The following is a 22,369-nucleotide window of genomic DNA, read 5'->3' on the forward strand; positions in this document are numbered from 1 at the left end:
CAAGTTCCACTTTTGGAATGCCCACACCAAAACATTATCGCTCGCATTTCACCCAAAACTCAATACACTTCTCAAATATAGAACAACAAAATGAATCCATTCATCACCAAATATTTATTCAATTTGACACAATTGTGATATATATCAAGGAATATCAACTTAGGCGTTTCTTTGTGATAACCTAAAAACACAGTATTGGCAACCTTAATCAACGATCAATTGACGACTGAAATAAATAGAAATATTGACTGTGGGCCTCGTCTTGGGGCAACGTCAGGACTACCCAGTGGCGTAGCGTAGTGGGGGCATGCGGGAGGCCCGCCCCGGGCGGCACTTTTTAGGGGGCGGCAAAATTTCACAGTAATTAATAAAATATATTTTGTAAATATATGAACCATTTCATATTTTAACGCAACTATAAATTCAGACCGATTCAAAAGAGTACGTAATTTTCCATTACTTATTCTGTGACGAATTCGGGGAATCCCCTTTCTTTGAATGATGTTTTGTAGTGAATGGTAACACCGTCTATACTGACTTGCAGGGATTTCTCATATTTTATTTTGTGCTTGGATTGTTTATGACTTATAATCAGCAAGAATGACTTCTATTACATATTTATTAAGTTCAATATTGTTTATTACGTCCCTTTAGGAAAGTACGTGATGCTTTGACAATTCAAAGAGAGGTTTAATCGTGGATCTTCAGTTGTTTAGTTCACACTGTTTCGTAACTGTGATATTTAAGGTAGACAATGAGTACTCTAAGACTAACAAATTTGGCTATCTTATCTATTGAACAAGAGGTGTTTGATGCTATAGACATTGATGGTGCAATAAAAGACTTTGCTCTTAAAAAAAAGAGACGTTTCAATTTTTAATTAAAGCTGGAGGTTTTGTTTTCAACTCTAACAAGTACCTACCTACATTACAATTTTTCAAAAAGATATAAATATTACTTAATAGTATCATTCTAGTTCTAATTAAAAACTGATTTTCGTTTTATATTCAATTCGCTAAATATTTAATCATGTCGAATAAATAATACCTATGTACCTGTTATATCAATGATTGAAGTAAGAATTTTTGTATTAATAAACGTGATTGTAAAACAAATAAACTTTTTTATTTAAAATCCAACTTTTATAATGCAAAATAATGATGACTCTTCTTGCCGAAAAGTTCTCTAGAATTATATAGAATTATATTTAATGTATAGTATACATTAAATTGAAATAACTAATTGAGAGGGCGGCAAAATTGTCTTCCGCCCCGGGCAGCCGATACCCAGGCTACGCCACTGGGATTACCCCACATGGTGTATAAAATTTCTGAAACAAAAGGGAATTCTAGCATCCATCGGAGATTCCAAATTGAAATGTATTTAAAAATCATATTGATGAATAAAAGTGTTTATTACATATACATTGTACATCAAAATCTATATAATATACAAATGCAGATAACCAAAAATTGAATAAATATATTAAATCTTCAACAAAATTATATACAGAGTCGAATAAGTTAGAACTATTTCTCTTAAACTCCGCTAAAAGTTTGGTGCTATTTGAAACAATGGTTAGTGTTTTACAAAAAATATCCAAAGGGAATGTATAAGAACGTAAACTAAAAAATAATATTTGAGCCATTATATTTCCCCCAAATTCATTATTGAATAACTCCCTTTCACATTATTTAAAAATTTACTTCAATTGTGTATCGAGTGAATTCTCAAAATTATTGTTGAAGATTCATTCAAAAGATAATCAGTCTCAGGAATTTTTGGAACTAGTACTTCTATAAACGGAAAATATGTTTTTAGTATACTTTTTAGTGCTCCTAGTAATGATTTGATTTCTTTCTATCCATTATGAACTGTATCATAGTATAAAGTTATTACTATGACTGTATTCAATTATGTTGAATTAATCGTCAAAGTGGAGTTAACATAAAAGAAATACAAATCTTGATTTTAAGAGACCACACACACTTCTACAACATGAGCACAATAAAATCTATATTTTTTCAAATACAGGGGGTCACAAATGAAAAAAATGTGTATTTTAGGTCGCAGATAATAAAGAATATAGAGAATTCACTCTATAATCCTGATCTGCAACATATCTCTAGTTATGCGTTTTTTTAATAGATAAGTTGATTATTAGTTTTAGGTTATATGAAATCATACAGACTGGTTCCACGTGACCAGTGTGACAGTTATTGTTGCTTCAATATAATTCGTTTTTTTTTCAGTTCAAAAAACATTTCACCCTTTCAAGTAGTGATGTAAGGAAACCAAAATTAAAAATCATAAACTGGGTGATTCAGAAAATGTCCACCTAAAAACAGCAATTCGGAAAATAATAATATAAAATATCAAGATTTTCTCTTCGAACTTCGCAGACTCTATCCAGATCACTCTGTCAAGATGGTTGTTCTGATTATTGGAGTCCTTGGTGGAATGATGTCTTCTGTACTCTCGAATCTTAAAATCATACCGGCTTGCCGTGTGTATTTTATCCCCATAAGGGGATAAAATACACACGGAGCGAAAACCGAGAAAACAGCTCATCATACTTTATCTGTGAGGATCTTCGAGTTAACATATATATTAACAATATATATTAACATATATACGTTTATGAAAGATTTCAAAATTAAAACTATGTGGATAGTCTAATATAAAGAATAGAAAAATTCTGTAATGTTCACATATTTTCAAAATTCATATACACAATAAAAATTTGAAATATAAAAAAGTTACTGACCAAATTATAGTATAAAATATACAAAGTATTTTTATTCTATATACCTTTTCTGAATCTCCATGATGTGTTTTAGTTTTTTATTCCCTTATATAACTAATTTTGGTAAAATATACCCCTTTCAATTCAAACAAGATTCCTATAGCTGGGATTAAGTCAAATAAGCGAATGAATGTAATTACGTACTGTCATCAATGACATGGGTAGATTTAACTCATTCGTGACATAAGTCGTAATTTTATGATTCATCTTGTAATGTTATCTAGAGTAGTGCTGAACAAACAGTAAGTGTCTCATTTTGAAACATCGGATGTCCGCCATTGAGGACCACAGTATTCCATGTAAGTGAAATTTTACTTCTTTCATATACTATATTGTGTAGCCATCCTCTGGGTCACTTCCATAACGAATATTTGTAGTACAAACTGAATTGGGAAAAGTGTTTTTCTATGATTCAATATTTAAGTAAAAGTTATTGTTTTGAAAGTATTTTTCTTTCTGTAATTCAATGTTTATATGAAAGTAGTTATTTCGATAGGGCTTTCTCTTCCAGTTCGTGGCTGAAACTTACTTCTTTGCATGAACCGCACATCTTTGTAAAGAGTTCCTTTTGAAATTAATTGATTTCTTCGTTTCTTCACAAGATTATGTACATTGGTCAGACTAAACAAGCTACAAGACTCTTCAAAGAACACAAAGCACTTATCTGATTCTGAAATCGGATAAGTATGGGTTTTCTAAAACATTTGAGATGGGTAAATGACACTATACTTTTGGATGCTTTCGAAAGTCGGGAAATGGAATGTGACATGAGACAGTGATGAAAGTCATAATCGAAACAGGTCATTGTCTACCTTTATATGAATCAATCTGGTCAAATTAGTGAAAACTTTAACAATAAAATTTTCTGTCTATTTGTTAATGAAAATATAACCTGTTAGATAAAAAAATAGGCCAGAATTAGGGTTAGGAAATAGTCTACTTTATCTTCTGAAGACGCCAACTTAATAGGTCACAAACTGAAGTTCTGGTTTTCAAAAGCACTGCTTGTTTTTTGGATATCAACATTTTTCAACTTTGATATCCTAAAACTATGCATACAATTTTTTGTCAGTGGTTACTTTCGATCTATAGATTGAGTTAAAAACTCACCAAAATTTCAAGTAATTCGACTTAAAGACATTATCCATAAGAAGTGTGTGGGGTCCTTTGAAGGTCATTCTATATACGTTTATGATAAAAGACATTCATAATTATGTAATTCTTCAAACTACAAAAGAATTACATAAGATTCTGATTATCGTTTTCACTTTTAGGAAGTATATGTACAAATTGAGGGGGCAAACTTTGTGTACTGATTGTAACAATCTGGGGTACTTCAAATACAAGTGGATACATCAGAAACTGTTCACCAGCATCTAGTTGGCTAACATTATTCATAGGATTCAGAACAAACTGAGTACACTTATCATAAGTGCCAAGTACATCGAACTTAACGGGCTCCATATTTTGAAATGTTGTACTCTGGCCCAAGTCAGGTTCTGTTTCCTCTACGTTTGAAGAATCCGTATGAGCAACAGTCTGTAAAATATTTTCCTCATAGTTTATCACAAACTGGTTGGGTTTATTTTGATTATCGAGCCTTCCGATGATTTCGTTTGCTCGGGCAGCTGTTTTTCTCGAAACGCTGGGGCCACTTTGAACCATAGCTGCTACGAGTTCTGGAAGTCTTTCATTGGGTTTTATAGGCCTCTGGGGTGGAGTCTGCTGAGGCAAGCAATGATGAACAAAAAATGAAAAAGGTGGTGTGGTGTCAACTTCATGTAGGTGATGGAAATTCATCTGAAATATAAATCATGTCTTTATTCTAATTTTATACATAAGCAGCTCTGATGTTGAGAAAGTTATTTTTTTATGTTTTGTTCGGGTCTAGTTTTGGATGAAATTTACTATGTACGTGAATGTTTTACTTCTCTCAACATGATTCATGCTTGTTTCTATCTACTATTCAATATATTAACATTGTGAGTAGAACAAAATTGAAATAGTAGACTAGAGGCAATTCTGGTATGTTTGATAGTGCCTCCAAAGTTTTTTGTTGAAAACTGAAATGAAGTGGATATTTTATTGTTGTATTTTAATATAACACATCATATAATATTCAGTGTGTGCTGTAAAGACAACCTTTGATAATGGCTACCACAGTTGTAGATGAAACGTCAGCCATACAAAATGTCTTTGTCACAGTTATCATTATTGATAAGAATTATTGTAAGAATTCTATAATCATTTTCATGAATAGTGAAATGGTGGTATTGGGGGAAACACAAATATGTATATAACAAAACACAAAATGTAGTAGTTATACTTACTTTAACTACAATATTCAATCCCAGCTTTCTCTGTCTATTCGTCCTTTTGGAATAGGTATTATCAGCTAAAACCTTGATATCTAATGTTCCTTTACATCTTGTTGGGTCAAATAAGAGTTCCTTTTTGACCAATGTTCCACCTCCTGTCCAGCACTGATATTGCTTCCGAAACCTAATTTTTGGGCCTGTATTCGATATCTTCATGGCCCAAACAGTGTCTGTTATTCTAGAAAATAAATTAACCCATTCATCGCACAGAAAATTATGATCTTCATTATCCGGAGGTATTTGAGTCCTGAATTTCGCCTCAAAAGTTTTCATGTCACTTTGCCATTTGGTATGTAGTATTTGAAAATGCCTTTCTGTTTTGCTCAAAATGTTGACAAAATCTTCTTTCGCCTTTTCTTCCATATCTCAACAAATGAATACAATGCATTCAAAAAAGGAATAAAATATCGACCACATAAGGAGGATGGAAATTAAAATTAATATAAATTGAAAGGTGCGTTCACCAGTTCACAGCAAATGCAGCTTTATATAAGGAAATAGATCTCCGATAATACAGAAAGACTGACCTTTTCTTCGTCTCAATATGCAATAGAACTACTGTATTCAAATGTATTTCTGTAATTTTTTCGACAAACTGAACCTAAGACTGAGCAGCTTTATCACAAAGTAGAATCGTTAGCCAAGAAACGTTGAGAATACGAGTATAGTATTAGAAATCAAGAAACAAAATCACAGAGTTCATAATTATATCTTAGTGCTAGAACTCACTTGAAATATGGAGGATGGAAAAATCGTGTATTCTCCCTAACGCTAGTTCTTAAATTTACGGATGAGTCCACCGATCGTTTTCATTGATACATCTATTAGTCCTTTCGAAAGGTAAGTGCGCTTTTCTATGATATAGTTTTCTGTTGAATTCAAGAACTCGTCTAATGTTCTGTAACTGTGTCAATAATCCATTCACAGTCGGCAGATAAATCAATGTGCGTAGCATAAAATGAAGAATGGATAATATTATTCTCAAAGAAATGATTCATAGTATTACAATAATAAAAACAATTTGCAATTCTGCCAGTTATTTTTAATCTCGATGTCCACTATTGGACATTGCATCGAATCGGTATGTCATCGATTTCGGTAATACTTGCTGCTTGACGGGTTTTGTTATTAGCTGCTTCAATTCCAGGGATTTTGACATGTCCCAGTTACCAGATAAAGTATATATTTTTTCCGTTTTCTGTCATTATTATATCAATAAGAATGTGTCATGAAGTCTTTTCTGAAGACAGTGATGTGCTGACAAACAAGAGTCAAAAATTTCACCAAGGGTTGATAATTTTTATCGAGATCTTAACATTAATCTCGGAACTAACCGATCATTTTGTTTTCTCTCGCACACATAAATACCAAACACGAAGCATATGTAACTTACAACATATTTGCATTATTAAACGCTTGCCGAGCGAAGCGAGCTAATAGATCGCTCAGATTGATATTTAACGAACAGACCTGAAGTATCCCAGTATTTTGTGTCCCAGTCTAGCACGTTTACATCCCACAATCTATACATATAGAACTTTTATACTTTTTCGTGGTCGACGATCACATGTCTAGGGAAATTTGTTATTTGTGGTTGGATATTTGTTGATGGATTGATGGTGAAGTACTCGTACTAGTTTTATTAGGAGCAGAAAATATATTTTTTTTTGCCGTATGACCAAGGTTAACTGAGTATTATGTCAGTTGATCAGCTTGAAAACCAAAATCCTAATATTTACAAAAGTATCGAGGAAAGGCCTTGTACCCAAAAGGAATTGGATGATTCAGTCGTTGACGAGTTTGACAGTAGAGAAATATTTGGTGAGTTTTTCTTGATCGATGGTTTTAATAAATTGTTGCATAAAGGTGGTGATAAATTATATTTAGTTGTTATTAGTAGTGATAAATTATATTTTGTTGTTATTAGTGGTAGGTTTGGAGTTTCCTAAATTCCTATATAATGAAATTCAGTACCCACCGGGTGGCGTGTTAGGTATACCTGTTAAATGTTAACAATACAGGTTTCAATCATGTCATTTGTGAATATTATGGGTTTTCAATCTTTTTGATAAAAGGTTCTTTATCAAATATTGTATAAGAATAACTCAGCATTTGAAAGCTGCTAGCAGATACAATTAAACCTCTGGTCTTTTTTTTCACCTAACCTGTAATTACAAGTCAAATTGTTCAAACTCATCTTGAACCTTGACAAAATTCTTAGGGAAATATTTGGACCACAGACTGAACTTGACCATTAGCATCTAACTTGTTAACCAAGAAATTGAATCGAGTGTGAAGCATTTCTAATAAACAAAAATCAGTGTTTTTAAAATCACTGTTATTAATGTGACATTGTCATTTTTGTTGTGAATAGTTGGGAAAAAATTATACTTAGGTGTCTATAGCTGCCCTTTGACTCCTTTTCCAGTTGCTACGTGAACTGGATCTTCATTTAAGCAAAATGTTTGCAAATCAAACATATTTATCAAACGCAATATTGGCACTTCTATAAAAATGCTTGTGGACAATAACCACATAGGAAGTAAACGATCTATTCTTGATAATGTAATAACACACCTTCAGCAAAGCCCTAAGTGTACCACAGTCCTAAAAACTGTAACGATTATTGACGAGTCTGTATCACAGTCAAATAGTATTTCAACTGAGCATTTTTAGTCAATCAACAGACTCGATCAATAAACACTTAGGTAACAATTTTATGCATATTAATGAAAATACAAAAAAAGTTTCAGTTTTAACTCTTAATGTACAATCTATTCGTACTAAACTTGATGATTTATATGTATTTTTAGAAAGTGTAAATTTTCCAGAAATAGTTTTATTTACTGAACACTGGCTCAAAAAAGAAGAACCTATATATATACCAAATTATTCAGTGATATCAAGTTTCTGTAGAAGAGAATTCAAAGGTGGGGGAACGTTAATTCTAGTAAGTGAGACAGCATTGAACAATTATAAATTCGTTAAGGATGACAAATTTAAAGACTTTGAAAATGAAAAACAATTTGAATTATCATTGGTTTTTTCGGCGACATTTAATATGTATATAATATGTTTATACAGATCTCCTAGTACAAATGGCTATAGTTTTTTGGAAAAGCTGGAACAGCTACTTAGTAGTCTACCAAATAAAGCAAATGTTATTTTGGCGGGTGATTTCAACATTGACTATGACGACGAGAACTCTCTCCTCACCCAACATATGAAGAATTTATTTCTATCTTTTGATATATCAGTGCACACCAATAGTCCTACTAGGATATCTCCATATTCTCAAAGCACTATCGATTATATCTGTAGTAACCTGAACAACAACAATATATGCTGCAACGTAAAATCAGCGAACGTTTCTGATCATGAGGCTGTCCATTGTGTAATAGATTTAGACAGTGTTATTGATATAAAAAAATATAAATATGGAAGGCTTTTCAGTAAACGAAACTACGACAAATTCTATGAAAATTGTTTACATAACGATTGGAATGCTTGTTTAGAAACTATCGACCCATTCTTGTCTTTTTACAACCTTCTGACTAATTCCTTTAATTATTCATTTCCAATGCAAAAAATCAAAATAAAACGAAAAAACAAAAAACCGTGGTTAACACAAGGGATAAAAACATCCTCAAAAAATCTTAGATCCTTATATAATATAAGAAAGTATACAAATAACATATTCTTTCATGAATACTACAACAGGTATAATAGAGTATATAAAAATGTCATTAAATTAGCGAAGAGGAGCTATTATCATAACAGAATGTCTAATAGCAAGAACGCTATCAAAGAGGCATGGCAGATTGTAAATGATTCGAGTGGAAGAAACAAGCCAAGAACTGATACCGTTACCCTTGATCCAAATTTACTCAATGAATTTTACTGCACTATAGCAAAAAACTATCCATAAGCATTCCAGATTCCCCTGATCCCTTGATCTATATGAATAGTATCAAAATATCCGAAAACTTGATATTATACAACACCAATTTACAAGAACTTATGACTACTATTAGTAGCATAAAAAACAAAAAGTGTTGTGGGTATGACAGTATCTCAGTTAGTATCATTGAAAACATGCCTATTTTCGTTTTAGAATTACTAGTCCAACTTATTAACAACTCGTTTGTGACGGGAACATATCCGGACTTCCTAAAAACCACTATAGTAATTCCAATCTATAAAGGTGGTGATATTAATGACCCTTGCAATTATAGGCCAATATCGCTTATACCAATTCTTGGTAAAATCATTGAGAAACTAGTAAAGGTAGGAATAATGGAGTTCGTGGAAAGAAATAAAATTCTAAATAGGCAGCAATTTGGCTTTCAGGCTAGGAAAGGAACTGGAGATGCCATGTTTGTCTTCCTTAATGAACTGTACACTACACGAAACCGTGGAGACGCATGTGCGGCGGTGTTTTGCGACCTGTCAAAAGCATTTGACTGTGTAAACCATAAAATTCTACTGCGTAAACTAAACCAGTATGGTTTCAGAAAACAGAGTTATGATTGAATAGAATCATACCTTAAACAGAGAACTCAGATTGTGAGAACACATAGGCTCTCAGATGGAGGTTCCGTCGAGTGTGGGGTTCCTCAGGGCTCAGTGCTGGGACCAATTTTGTTCTTACTGTATTTTAACGACGTAGTAAATATTACAACCGACGGTTCTTTCACAATCTTTGCTGATGACACTACCATTCTATGGTACGATAAAGATGCTGATAACTTGCACTCAAAAATAGTTTTAGGGATTACAAAGATCAAAGAGTGGTGCGATGCTAATTTACTCTCTTTCAATATTAAAAAAACTAACTGCGTATCATTCCACTGTGCTTTGCCGGATATCCCTCTGGGTGATGGTGCAATAAGAAATAATGCATGTAATAAGTTTCTAGGGTTGCACATGGATGGGGAACTAAACTTCCAGCATCATGTTAGACAGCTAGGTACAAGGATCGCCTCGGGTGGTTGTAAATGAACTAGGTACAGCGACAGCAATGCAGGTTTATCATGCCTTGATCGAATCGCACATTCGATATGGAATCGCTTTCTGGGGAGTCTGTAATCAAGTACATTTTAACTCGATCTTTGTTCTTCAAAAATGTGCAATTCGCTATCTTTGTAAGGCGGCTCCCAGGGTATCATGTAAAGAACTATTCAAAACTCGTAAGTTGTTAACTCTGCCCTCATTGTTCATTCTCGAAACTGCCTGTCTAGTATATAAAAACAAAACACTTTACAAGTTCGCTGATGGAATCACCCGCCAGAGAAATGACATAAAACTTCCAATCCCAAAAACAAATTTCATAAAAAATTCATGCATATATAACGCTGCCAAAATATTCAATCATCTGCCAACAGAAATAAAACATTCTGAAACATATGCTGTGTTCAGAAAAAAATTGAAAACTTCTCTTCTGGATCGGGCTTTATATAGTATTACGGAATTTTTTGAGACAGTGTTCACTGACGTCTAACATCAGCTCAGTATGTTATATGTGTTATTTAATTTATTTATCTTAATACTAGTTACAACCAATTGAAAATTAAATTAATTGATAGTCCTATATTTTATTGACAATATCATGTGAACCATGATATATCAAGTTTTATGAATGTCTACACTTTGTCGATAAGATTATTGTATCTTCAGACAATAAAGTATATTTATTATTATTATTATTATTAAATCGATCAGCATATACCACTACACAGTAAAATAAATATTCATTAAGATATGGAGCTTAAGAAACACACAAAAAACGACCAAAACTTTTAAAACAACCTAACAAATTAGGTTAGTCATTTTTTGTTATTTTCTTTCAGATCTGATTCGACACATCAACGATCCAGAACACCCACTATCATTGGAGCAGCTTCACGTCGTTCAAGAAGATCTCATTCGTATAGACGATGGCAACAATACAGTGGACATTTACTTCACTCCAACTATACCTCACTGTAGCATGGCCACACTCATAGGTCTTTCCATTAGAGTCCAGTTGTTGAGATGCCTACCTGCGAGATTCAAAGTTAAAGTCGAGGTGACTCCCGGTACTCACAATGCCGAACAACAAGTGAATAAACAGCTTGCTGACAAGGAAAGAGTAGCTGCTGCGTTGGAGAATTCACATTTGATTAAAGTAATAAATCAGTGTATCGCGTTGAGAAGAAGTGCTTGAACCTGCAACTATGAGTTCTAACAGGGTGTACTCTGCATCGCCTTGCGATATCTCTTCTGCATATAATAAGTGTGCGAGATACATGCGAAAAATTTTCAAGTTTGATCAGATGGATTTTCAGTTCGCCCTGTGGCAAATGTTATATTTGTTTATCGCACCTCAAAAATTGATCAAAGTGTTTAGAGCTAGAAAACTTTCAAAATCCCAGTACGCCCGTGATGACCCTGCGTTTTTGGTACTCTTTGCTGGAGCACTCAGTATCACCACTGTTGGATTTTCCATTGTGCTGAAACTATCCTTCCTTCAATTCGTTAAGTTTTTATTTTTTGTTGTATTCGTGGACTGTATTGGATTGGGACTTTTAGTTGCCACTTTATTTTGGTACTTAACCAATACTTTCTTGAAACCAAAAACTAATCTACAGGACGTTGAGTGGGGTTTTTCATTCGATGTCCACCTTAATGCTTTTTTTCCACCGCTGATATTACTCCACTTCATCCAGTTATTTTTTTATAATGGAATCATAAGTCACGACTGGTTTTTGTCTATTCTTTTGGGTAATACTTTCTGGCTTTGCTCCTGTTTGTATTACTTTTATATAACTTTTTTAGGGTATAACGCTCTGCAGATTCTGAATAATACGAGATATTTTTTGGTGCCTGTACCTTGGGTGGTTTTGTTGTATTTGATAAGTATATTTATCAAATTTAATATATCCCATAATCTGATGAGTTTCTATAGGTATAGAGTGTTGTAATTTTAGCAAGCTAATTTGTTTTGCATGTTTAATATGCCGAAATATTGAAGAATAATAAAAAAAAATTAAGTATTAAGTTGTTTAATTTACATAACAGAATGTATATTTATTACAGCTTCTTAGCACTAATCGGGATTGAACTTGATGGATCTTCTTTTTTGGTGGGGTCGTATTTATATGTTTTCACTATAGGACCCTTCCCAGCCCTATTGAATTGTATCTCATCCAATCTCGTTCTCTCTTCTAGCTCTTTCGTAATTTTTATATTTGTCCAAGCTGAAAAGAATTTTTGGTGTTCAAAACAATGTCTTAAATTCATATCCTGAAAAAGATGTGTTACAAATGTAAATACGATAAAACACATCCTATCGACACACATAAAATACATTCATATGTAATCTCAAGGTAGGCAGTTGAAAGTAAAATTAGAATAGTACAATTCATCAGGAATACTTCAGAGATTTGAAGTGTGGAATAGCTTGTTTTAATTCATTTCACAAAATTCTAAGTTTGACGAAATGTAATAAAATTTCTTGTTCTAATTATGAATGGACTAACCCATTACTTGATAAAAAATAATAAACCTATTCATGATAATGATTGAACAATTTTTTCTTTATTTTAGAGGCATTTCGTAAACATCATTACTACCAATAATATTCCTAGATTGAAGCCAGAATTGAATGATGAGTTTGTTGAATTTTCAAATTATTTCCATTAATCATCCTTATAGAAATTAAACCTTGTTTGAAGAGTGTATCAAGGAGAGATACATACTTACTAGAAAATAAATATATAAAATCGCTCTCGCTTTAAATATTCTGCCAAATCTAACTACAAACTTACAATCTTTGATTCCTTCTCTGAATCCTTTCGGCTTCATTGGCAGAGTAGCCGGATCAAACTTTTGTAATGGTTCGATCTTGAAGTAATCTCTGACGGCTGGTATTCTCAAAAATCCCACTTGAACTAGTGAAATGAAGTTACTTGATACCCAGTAACACAATATTGCTCCATTGAAACCCACGGTGAAGGGTAATATGAATAACGGTAGACCCCTCAATACATATTTCATCAAATGTGCATTTTGTGATGATAGTCGGGCCGAATCTGTACCTAGCTGAAAGAAATTAAATGTTTTCTTTCACTTCAAAAAATACAAGAACTTTTATGACTTTACTATTTTCAACTCCAAGGCAAGCTCCAGCAAAACAGAAACATGTTTCAGTTACGTAGACATAAATTGTAGGTCACAGGTAAACACGACTCAATGATAACCAATAGCAAACTGTAGATTCGGACTACGAGTCGATACACCACTGGAGCTATTTACTTTGAGGTTGCATTGGAAAATAATATATTCTGATTTCTTAACGGGATGTTTTTAACAACCGAAAAAAAAAATGTTACGACAAATCAGTAAAATCAAATATTCACCTCGAGAGTGGCATACAACGTAGCACTAGTAATGATGGGCAGAAGAAAATACTGATCCGGAAGAGTTAAATCGGTAAACCACCACAGTCCTCCAGTTCTCAAACTATCCACTGGAACATTGGACATCCCTCTGAGAGCCATGAAGAAGGAGATGAAAATAGGCATCTGAAAAAATTATATAAATTCAGATTTTCGTGGTCCCAATTTCTGTAATATTTGCAATAACAAGTGGTCTGATGAAGGGTCTGATTGACAAACTATATTTCAGTTTGAAAAAATTCGTATTCTAGATCATACGCATAAAATCAGATATGTCAGAATAAATTATAAAAACATTTTCAACAAAGGAAATTGATATGGTAAGAAAATATTAACAAAATTAATGCACTTGAAAACTAGAGCCCAATCACAACGCATTCATGATTTAACACTAGACAGCGATGTTTTGACCTGCCATAGGTCTCTTCAGTAGTGCTAGACTGAACCACAAATGCATTACTGCACTCAACTATCCTTAAAAGACAAGCCTGAGTGAGTAAGGTACTAGACATCTCCCCTAACAAACACGCCATCTATAGGATCAACGAAGAATCCAATCCTCAGATATCAAAGATAAACGATGCTCCCCAAGGCGGGAGTTGCAAAGCCAAGTTTCAATGTCAACTGCAGTGAAAACAAATCTTGTTGGCTTTGGAACTGATGGCCTTGGGGAGCCTCATTATTTTTAAAACCCGAGAATTGACTTCTCTTTCAATCCCATAGATGGCGTAAGGGGAGATTTCGTCGGCTTTACTCATTAGAATAAATGCAGTCAGAGCAATAACCAATCAGAACAATAATTTTCTTTGAAAGAAAGAAATTTTATCGACCTCAAATTACAATTTCTGTTACAATCGAAAATATCTGCAATAACAAAATTTGCTTAGGTACATCATACTGAAAATATAAAAAAATATACATACAGGAAAAATCTCACAATACAATAGTTATGAGTCGCATATGGATATTAACAATATAAATACACATATATACACACATATCCACATATACATATGTTAGGACCTCATCAATCTTATAAAAGCTTGGGTGACAAGTGAATTTTTTACTTTGAACTTCAATTCTTTTATATAAAGGTCTTTTCAGTCACTAGGCAAAGTGTTATTTATTTTTATGGAAAGAAACTCCGTTTGTTTGGCTGTGTTTTGATAATACATCTTCGATAGCCTGATCATGTCTTTGTGTTTTGTATCATGATTGTGAATCCTGGAGCCAGTATTATCTGTATCTTATCAATTTATTTCTTATAAGTTCTCTCCTATATATTAATTGAAAATTTATTGAAGTTCAGACCCTTTGAAACTTTCTATTGATAACTCAATGCATATTGGGCTTAGATACCTACTATTATTATCTTCTGAATATGTAGAATATCAGTCAGAATTTATGTTAAATAGTCTAGATCTCCAAAAGAGTTATTTAGAAAGATTTGTTGGTTTACAAGATCAAATTATATGAGAAAAACAATTGTTTTCTTGTCAATGTTTCGGATTTAATTAAATTCCATTTTAGGGCTCTGTAACAACGAATTGTCAGGTATGTTTTATGAAATTTATTGTTACAGAGCCCCAAAAAAGGGATTCATTTGATTTTTACCGACCTGAGCGAGAGGAACAACCATATTTTTCAATGGGTTCAATCCTTTTTCTTTCATAAACACCATCAGTTCCTGAGAGTATCTTGTCGCATCAATCTGGTTACCAGTTTGTCTTGCTTCGGTCATTTTCAATTGTAACAACTGCATTTGTGGTAAGTAATTATTCATTTTTGCACCATTTCTCTGTGCTATTATTACTAATGGGAAGAGGCATAATCTAATAACAAGAGTACCTGGAAAAGACAAAATATTCCAACATTGAATGATAATCATTATTTCATTTCAAAAAATTGTTATCTGAAGTTCTTAAATCTACCTAAAACATGCACTTTTCCCAAACCAGAACTGCAGTACTCTAAAATTGGTCTGTATTTATACTAAACAGGGTGAAAGAAAACAATGGGCTGTTTGGAATGGGACCCTTGTCAGTGTGCATAGTTCTGATGACACACTTTGCCACTTCCAGATATTTGAAGGCATCGAAAAATCTAGTGTTATGTATCAATCTCAACAATTTCAGTCAATTTTCATTATTCTACGGCCGTTCTCTAAGGTGTGGAAAACGACACTACATTTTCTGGTCTCCAAATATGTAGTGTTCTTTGAGACGAGTTTTAATACATCACTACGTTTGACTGATATATGTTTTGTCATAGTCCTCATAGCTCATTTCATATATTACCAACATTAAATTTTCCAACATCCTGTCTTTAGGGTTACCCAACTTTTTTTGAAGTAAGCAAGAAGTTTTGAAGACTACTTTCATGTTCAACTTTTTGAAAATATATGTCGTTCAGGGCAATAAACTTTAATTCTATGCCTTTTCGCAAAGTTGAAGATTTACAAAGATTCTATTTCAATTATCAGATAATTAATGCATCTTATTCAGGTCCAAACAGATTATAGTTTATTTCAGAGAAAAACCGGTTCTAATCAGGATATTTGAAAAAATTTTCCTACTCTAACAAATTTGAATACTTTTGAATTTTTCTAGTAAACTTCTGAAGACTGAAAATGTTTTTTGAAATAGGAAATTAATGTTGAATAAATTGATGAATGTAGCGGTTACTACGTGGTAGGAAATCATAATGAAGAAAAGAGAAATGAAGCTTTCTATTTTTTACCACTTTTATTTGTAACTAACGTTACTGCAGTTTCGTCCTATACGGACATTTTCAAACTTATACAATAGACTGCAGTTTATTGTATAATACTATTTCTTGGGACAGGCCAACAATGGGATACATGCTTTCGGACAGCAAAAAAGAATAGTTAGAATGATATTTGATCTTTATTTGATGAGTCATGTGGAGAAAAATTCAAACAAATATAAGATGACTTCCACAATTATTTATTTATTCAAAATTCTTCTATATATACACAAAAATGAAACAGAGTTTTAAATACATTTTGATGCATCAATATGGAACAATAAATCAACAAAGTTTTTATCAACCAAATCTTAGACATATGTGCTACAAAAAAATCACCGAAATGGGCAAAGGTTCACCTCTATAACGCTCTGCCTAACCAACTAAAAACAGTTTTAATGAAAAATTTTGAAGCGGAATGGGAAAAATTACTGTTACAAATATGTTTTTATTATTTGAATAAATTAATCAAGTATGTCAAATCATAATTTCATATTCTTGAATTTTATTATGTGTATCTTTCGATTCCATTTTAATTCATCTTTGATATCCACCGATTATTCTTATTTTCAATTTTATCCTTAAGTAATGATCCTGATAATTGTAATTAATGGCATAAAAAAGGTAAATTATCTATCTAATCTTGATGTTTATTTTCACACAATTTTAATGGTCTCGAAGTTTTACCAATATAACTTTTACTACAAGAACAAAGTATCTTATAAATGCAATTCCTTGTTCTTTCTACTGTGCTGTTGGGTTTTGTATGTGTGAGAATGGATCTCAATGTATTTTTTGTTTTGTAAGAAATTCCAAGGTACTTTGTTCTTGTGGTAGAAGTTATATTGGTGATACTTAAAAAAACATTAAAAGTTCATGGGAATGAACATTGAGATTACTTCAGAAATAGGCAATGAACAGGTCAAAATTGTCTGAACTCATTTTGAAATCAGACAGTGTACATCGAGTTGAATGGAATGGGACCAGAATGATTGCCAATGAACTCCACTCTGAGAGGCCTTATCTCAAAGTATCAGCATATACATATATCTGGAGAGAAGGGTATCTCAAACAGTCCCTTAGAAATGGATCGTACTTGACTACCGCCTTTGAAGATATGAAGAGAGATATAAAAAGTGGCAAGATTGCAACAGACCAATATCCAAGAATACTTTCCACTATATCAAATATCAATCACTAACAATGGAAAATTCCACATTTCAAATCTTCTTAGACATCTATTGAGGACATTTGCAAATAAAGAGAACCAAAGAAAAAACTGCAAGTTACATTTAATTCTGAAGATTGAGGCAAATTTTAACCTATGAAAATTCAAGATAATTACCTGTAGAATTTCTCAGCTTTGTCTGCTACGAAAAATTATTGAATACGACAAGTTACTGACAAATTTTTCTCTATGAGAAAGTTTAAAATTTTTTTTTTTTTTTTCAGATGGTGAAAAGTGGAAAAATTCAAAAAAAATGTTGATGAAAAACTTGAATTTCCCCCACAAAAAATTACTTTTGTTCAGTGACTACTCTCAAATTGATGTCTCACCTATTGCGATTGCTGCCCACCATTCCACTCCAAGAGTAACATGTAGGTATTCGAAACAGTTTTGCGCTATTCCTACAGGGCTGTAGCCACCTAAACCTAGTGACGCAAAAGTAGGTTCTCCAAGGGCATTCAACTGTTCCAAAATTTCTGAAGTGCCCTCTGGAATTGGTGGCGGTTCTGGTATTAGTTCCGCCACTGTGTCAACTTTTCCTCCATCTCCTATCTTACTTTCTACTGCTGACAATCCAGCAGCAGTCCAAATTACATTTTTATTGTGTGATATACTCTTCTGCAGATTCGAGCATAATTTCACGATTTCCTTCTTCAGTAGTTTTGATTTAATATGCTACAAGATGAATAAACGGGCGGTAATCAGACTATAACAATTTCAAAGACCCACCTTGTTTTTAGGGCTTTTGTTTCTTTCGAAGATACCGAGGGACGGCCATGCTTTGGAAACATTTTCTGAAGTCAGTGCAGATGCCGGTGAAATGTTCTTCTACAAAAAAATTAATACTGAAAATGTATTGGGTTCATATTATTGAGAGAATACATATTCTTTTGAATAGAAGGCTTCTTAAATCAATATGTTATTTTTGAAATTAAATTTGAAATGAAAGGTATCATGGTTTGTTGAAAAGATCCTTTGAACTACTCACTTCACGTACTTGGGTTAACGGTTACAACATTATTCTAGATCGATAATATAAAAAATCTGACAATAAAATTCAGCACATTCAGGTATCCTAAGAAAACAGAACATCTTGTATTACATATATATTTTTCACTAATTCATAGTTATAAGCATTATTTAATGTGTCTGAATATTCAAATGCTCACTAATTTAAAAAGTTTTTTCTAAAATTTTCCTGATTCAATCTTTGTATTCTCAATGAATGATTGTCTCTCATACTCATGCACAGTATTATGATAATAATTATTAGGTATTGTTTATGCAACGTATAATTGTCTTCGTTAACATTAAACAAAGAAAATATTGCCTGGTATTCAAAAACAATCCCCTGTTATAATTAATTTCAACAAAGTGTAGTTGAAAACATATTTATAGGAATGAAGGTAGCCTAAATAATAATGTCAATACATCACAAGTGTGGGATATAGCTGGCCCCACCGGCAGGACACACGCTTGAGCGCAGATTTCTGGGGGCAGCAACTTCTAGAATGTACATTTTTGAAATACACTAATTACATGTTTGAATCAAAAACAAAATCCTAGAATAAATATAGCAAAGTATGGTGGAACTTCGGCTTCTTATGAGACCACTCCCGTCTAATCTAAACGGATGAAGATATGGAAGGTAAGAAATTTGTTTGTGTGTTGGTGTCTGAGTATGATCAAAAGAAATAATGTATATTTACTGCGGGAAGTTGAAATACAAAAACTATGAAACTGACCAACCATAACACAGTGTTTTAGTGAGAAAGTATGAAACTCTGAACTAGTCAAATACTGTACAGTTTTCAAAACTAAAAACGGATACTTCTCCTCTACTTGAAGAGTAAGATATAAGTTCAATATTTTATTTCATACACAAGGGGAACACATGTAATCATTTCTTAATAGTGAAGGAATTTATTAGTTTAAAACGATTATATCTATATTTCATCAAGTACATTTATGTTTACTAGACACTTGAACCTAAGATCTAAGATGAAAAGTCTGTTAACAAATAACTGTAGACAATAGTTTAATTTTTCACAGTATGTAACCTAAATATATTATGTGATGACTAATAATATACATGTTTTATTTATAAAACAACATTTGTATATATACGGACTATTAAATTTCATATTTCATGGTGAAGGAGGTGGAGGCACAAATCACGTGGGTCTGGGAATTTTTCAAGAACAGAAACATATTATATTAAACTGTGCTTGAGTTGTGAATGAGAACTATGAAGGCTTGTGTTCATCAACGTTTTTTGAACTAGTTTGAAGATTAAGTTTAGTTTTTAGTAGACTTGTTTTCATTCCCAGCAGAAGAATGAAGCTGTGGAATAGTTGATTAGGATGCTTATAATATACTGGAAACATGTTTTGAACTTGGGTATAGGAATCAAACCATGTTTGTGTTTGGAAGATTAAATTGATGGGAATCTGCCCTCTTTGAGAAGTTTAAATAGATATACAGGCAACCCTTCCTATACCATTTATTATACAAAAGTAGCAAAAAACAGCTAGGATCTTCATTAAAATTCAAGTTCATTTTGGTGTGTTGTGATATGATTTGGTTTTTTCAAGTATGTTGAAGAATATTGTAGACAGAAGAAGTTCTGCTGTTTAAATAAGTTGCCCTGTGGTAGTTGAAGTACATGAATCGGAATTAGCTAGTGTTAGATGTAATGCTCCATTGAAGTTTGGATCGTTTCTCCAAGAATATCTACCACAAGATAGAAAAAAGTTCTCCTTAAGTTACATGTTCATGAAGAACATTTTCTAATTTCTTTGTAATCTATTTATATAAACGTAATAATAAATCAGGTACTATTGAATTCAAAGTGGTAACCAATATTTAAAGAAAAAGGCTACCTAGTGCATTTCTTGTAATACCTTATACTAATACGAGTCATGTTTCATTATATATATGGCAGTTGCTGTGAAATACAGATGTGAGTAATCATAATAAGAAATCTTACTACTTTATCCAAAAATACGGAAACAGTCTTTTTTAATGCCTGTCGATTATCTCTAGAACCCTGGAAAGTGTATTCCTGCAAATAAAAAAAACACTTATTTGCAGTCGAAATTTAAACTGAGGTATCACCTTAAAATGTTTTAAACATTTCATGGGCTCATTATATTTTCCTAATGAAAAATATCGGGACATTTTAAATTATATAAACTTTTCCTAAATCCATTAAAAACCCTAACCAAAGATAACAACTTCATGTGAATCTCGTCCTCTTCTTATTTTGGTGACTTCAACACACACAACTAAGATGCATAGAAATCCCAGTGTTTTAACTGAAACTCTCTCGTTTTGTCAAAATCTCCCAAGGCAAGAAATGAGATTGATCCAAATTTGTACAAATGATGGTTGATGGAGTGTTGTAAAAATATTCTGCATAGGGAGGATTGCAAGTGATTACACTATGGTATTTCTATGCATCTGGGACAGAACTTCTATTTTATTCTTAGGAATAGAACGCGCTTGTACGTTTATTGGTCCCTGTATCTTGGACAAATTATGGGCTTAAATATCTGATTCATATCCATCGGATTAAACTAACTCACTTATAAACAGTGTTACTATTTTCATTCCTGTTTGAAGGCCGTCGTAGTTTGGAACTGCATCATAATGTTTCGCCAGCACAAGTGGCTGGCTTCTTCAGAGGTTTATTCATCTTGATGATTAACCGATGGATCATCAAACTACAACATCCTTCAAACTCGAATAAAGATAATAACACTGAAAATCTCGGTCGCGAAAGCCTTAGCCAATATATCAGTTACTTATGAATTGTGAAGTTTATTCGTAATTATATGTAGCGGCTCAAAGATATCACTTCGTCGAAGGAGAAGAACTGAACAATGCCTTCATATGTCATCTTTCGTTGAGTCACTTCATATAATTACATTTGAATTTTATAAGTTAGTTCATTCAATAGGGTTATATTTCAGTGGCTCGTCCTCACTAAAAGTTGTGGTTTGAAGAAAAAAGTTGCAATCAACTGTTATAAAAAAACTTCACCTCCTCTTCACATCCAACCCAAATTTAAATCTCAGTGCTGTTACATTGCATTCAACAACTTCACCTCCTTCTCACACCCAACCCGATTTCAAATCCTACTGCTATTATTTTTGATGCCCTTCTCAAGAACAGACCTAGTCAAATCTAAATTTCTTGTCTGGGCTATGAAATGTATTAAATACATTTGAGGCTCTTGTCCATGCTGTTGTTCCTCTTAAAGTGTCTTCTTAAAGACTGCTGACGTTCATGCATATCTCATGGAGTATCTCAGTGGAGGTATTTACTGTACTAATTGACTTTCTTCTGGAACTAAATTGCTTCTGTAGAAAACAATAATTTCAATTATCTCAGCTTCAAACACTGAAGCAACTGGAAATTGCAATATCGACCGCTCCTTGAAAGTGATACTGGACTGTTGCATCGTTTGGATAGTACACCCTGGAATTCTCCATCTTTTGAATGATTTCCAGAGAGTCACTTTGCTATCTATCGGTTCTACAATTTTCCCAACTGAATGGTCTAATCCTAATCATCTTCTTTTGTAACATGTTCAAACATTTCAACTGAAACTGCGGCAGTCATCTTCAGTGGCGTAGTCTAAGTACTCTTCTTGATGTATCAAATGGGACTTCGACCACGCAAGATGACTCATACAGTTTCATTTGGAACGTTTGGAGATTGTAACCAAAGAAGACCATGTCAAAACTCG

The 22,369-nt window shown here is 32.9% G+C and overlaps 4 protein-coding genes and 1 long non-coding RNA gene across 6 annotated transcripts; 2 read left to right on the forward strand and 3 right to left on the reverse strand.

Moving 5' to 3' along the window:
• Positions 1–1,395: 1,395 nt before the first annotated feature.
• LOC111503405 (uncharacterized) lies at positions 1,396–5,717 on the reverse strand. The gene is made up of 2 exons (XM_023157700.2): positions 5,137–5,717; positions 1,396–4,606 (listed from the first exon to the last, which is right to left on the reverse strand). Exons 1-2 carry the CDS (start codon positions 5,545–5,547, stop codon positions 4,046–4,048), a joined length of 972 nt encoding a protein of 323 aa, XP_023013468.2. The 5' UTR covers positions 5,548–5,717; the 3' UTR covers positions 1,396–4,045.
• A 980-nt stretch (positions 5,718–6,697) lies between these two features.
• galla-2 (MIP18 family protein galla-2) lies at positions 6,698–11,573 on the forward strand. Of its 2 annotated transcripts, none has more exons than XM_074182351.1 (2): positions 6,698–7,050; positions 11,034–11,573. In XM_074182351.1, the coding sequence occupies exons 1-2, from the start codon at positions 6,882–6,884 to the stop codon at positions 11,387–11,389; spliced, it is 525 nt and encodes a 174-aa protein (XP_074038452.1). In that variant the 5' UTR covers positions 6,698–6,881; the 3' UTR covers positions 11,390–11,573. The 2 variants fall into 2 exon arrangements, with proteins under 2 accessions (XP_074038452.1, XP_023013472.2); XM_023157704.2 differs by having other exon boundaries at positions 6,741–7,005.
• Unc50 (Unc50 RNA binding protein) lies at positions 11,400–12,218 on the forward strand. The gene has a single exon (XM_023157703.2). It carries the CDS (start codon positions 11,400–11,402, stop codon positions 12,144–12,146), a length of 747 nt encoding a protein of 248 aa, XP_023013471.1. The 3' UTR covers positions 12,147–12,218.
• Positions 12,212–20,889, reverse strand: OXA1L (OXA1L mitochondrial inner membrane protein). Its single transcript, XM_023157701.2, has 8 exons — positions 20,734–20,889; positions 20,606–20,680; positions 18,346–18,444; positions 17,946–18,291; positions 15,241–15,470; positions 13,584–13,748; positions 12,993–13,266; positions 12,212–12,422 (listed from the first exon to the last, which is right to left on the reverse strand). The coding sequence occupies exons 1-8, from the start codon at positions 20,794–20,796 to the stop codon at positions 12,256–12,258; spliced, it is 1,419 nt and encodes a 472-aa protein (XP_023013469.1). The 5' UTR covers positions 20,797–20,889; the 3' UTR covers positions 12,212–12,255.
• LOC141485515 (uncharacterized) lies at positions 16,573–17,932 on the reverse strand. Its single transcript, XR_012467258.1, has 2 exons — positions 17,657–17,932; positions 16,573–17,106 (listed from the first exon to the last, which is right to left on the reverse strand). It is a non-coding gene; the product is annotated as an uncharacterized lncRNA (long non-coding RNA).
• Positions 20,890–22,369: the final 1,480 nt, after the last annotated feature.

The sequence above is a fragment of the Leptinotarsa decemlineata genome, unplaced genomic scaffold (genome assembly GCF_025532065.1).
Source record: "Leptinotarsa decemlineata unplaced genomic scaffold, Ldec_3_MD MMD2_tig00026328_RagTag_RagTag, whole genome shotgun sequence".
Lineage (NCBI taxonomy): Eukaryota > Metazoa > Arthropoda > Insecta > Coleoptera > Chrysomelidae > Leptinotarsa > Leptinotarsa decemlineata.

Excerpts from the sequence above, each read along its gene's own strand:
- LOC111503405 (XM_023157700.2), bottom strand. The coding sequence starts at position 5,547 with ATGGAAGAAAAGGCGAAAGAAGATTTTGTCAACATTTTGAGCAAAACA. Across the intron at positions 4,607-5,136 it reads GATTGAATATTGTAGTTAAA|ATGAATTTCCATCACCTACA; the intron begins GTAAGTATAACT and ends TTTATATTTCAG.
- galla-2 (XM_074182351.1), top strand. The coding sequence starts at position 6,882 with ATGTCAGTTGATCAGCTTGAAAACCAAAATCCTAATATTTACAAAAGT. Across the intron at positions 7,051-11,033 it reads TAATAAATTGTTGCATAAAG|ATCTGATTCGACACATCAAC; the intron begins GTGGTGATAAAT and ends ATTTTCTTTCAG.
- Unc50 (XM_023157703.2), top strand. The coding sequence starts at position 11,400 with ATGAGTTCTAACAGGGTGTACTCTGCATCGCCTTGCGATATCTCTTCT.
- OXA1L (XM_023157701.2), bottom strand. The coding sequence starts at position 20,796 with ATGTCCCGATATTTTTCATTAGGAAAATATAATGAGCCCATGAAATGT. Across the intron at positions 13,749-15,240 it reads TGGTTGTTCCTCTCGCTCAG|ATGCCTATTTTCATCTCCTT; the intron begins GTCGGTAAAAAT and ends TAATTTTTTCAG. Across the intron at positions 13,267-13,583 it reads CGTTGTATGCCACTCTCGAG|CTAGGTACAGATTCGGCCCG; the intron begins GTGAATATTTGA and ends AATTTCTTTCAG.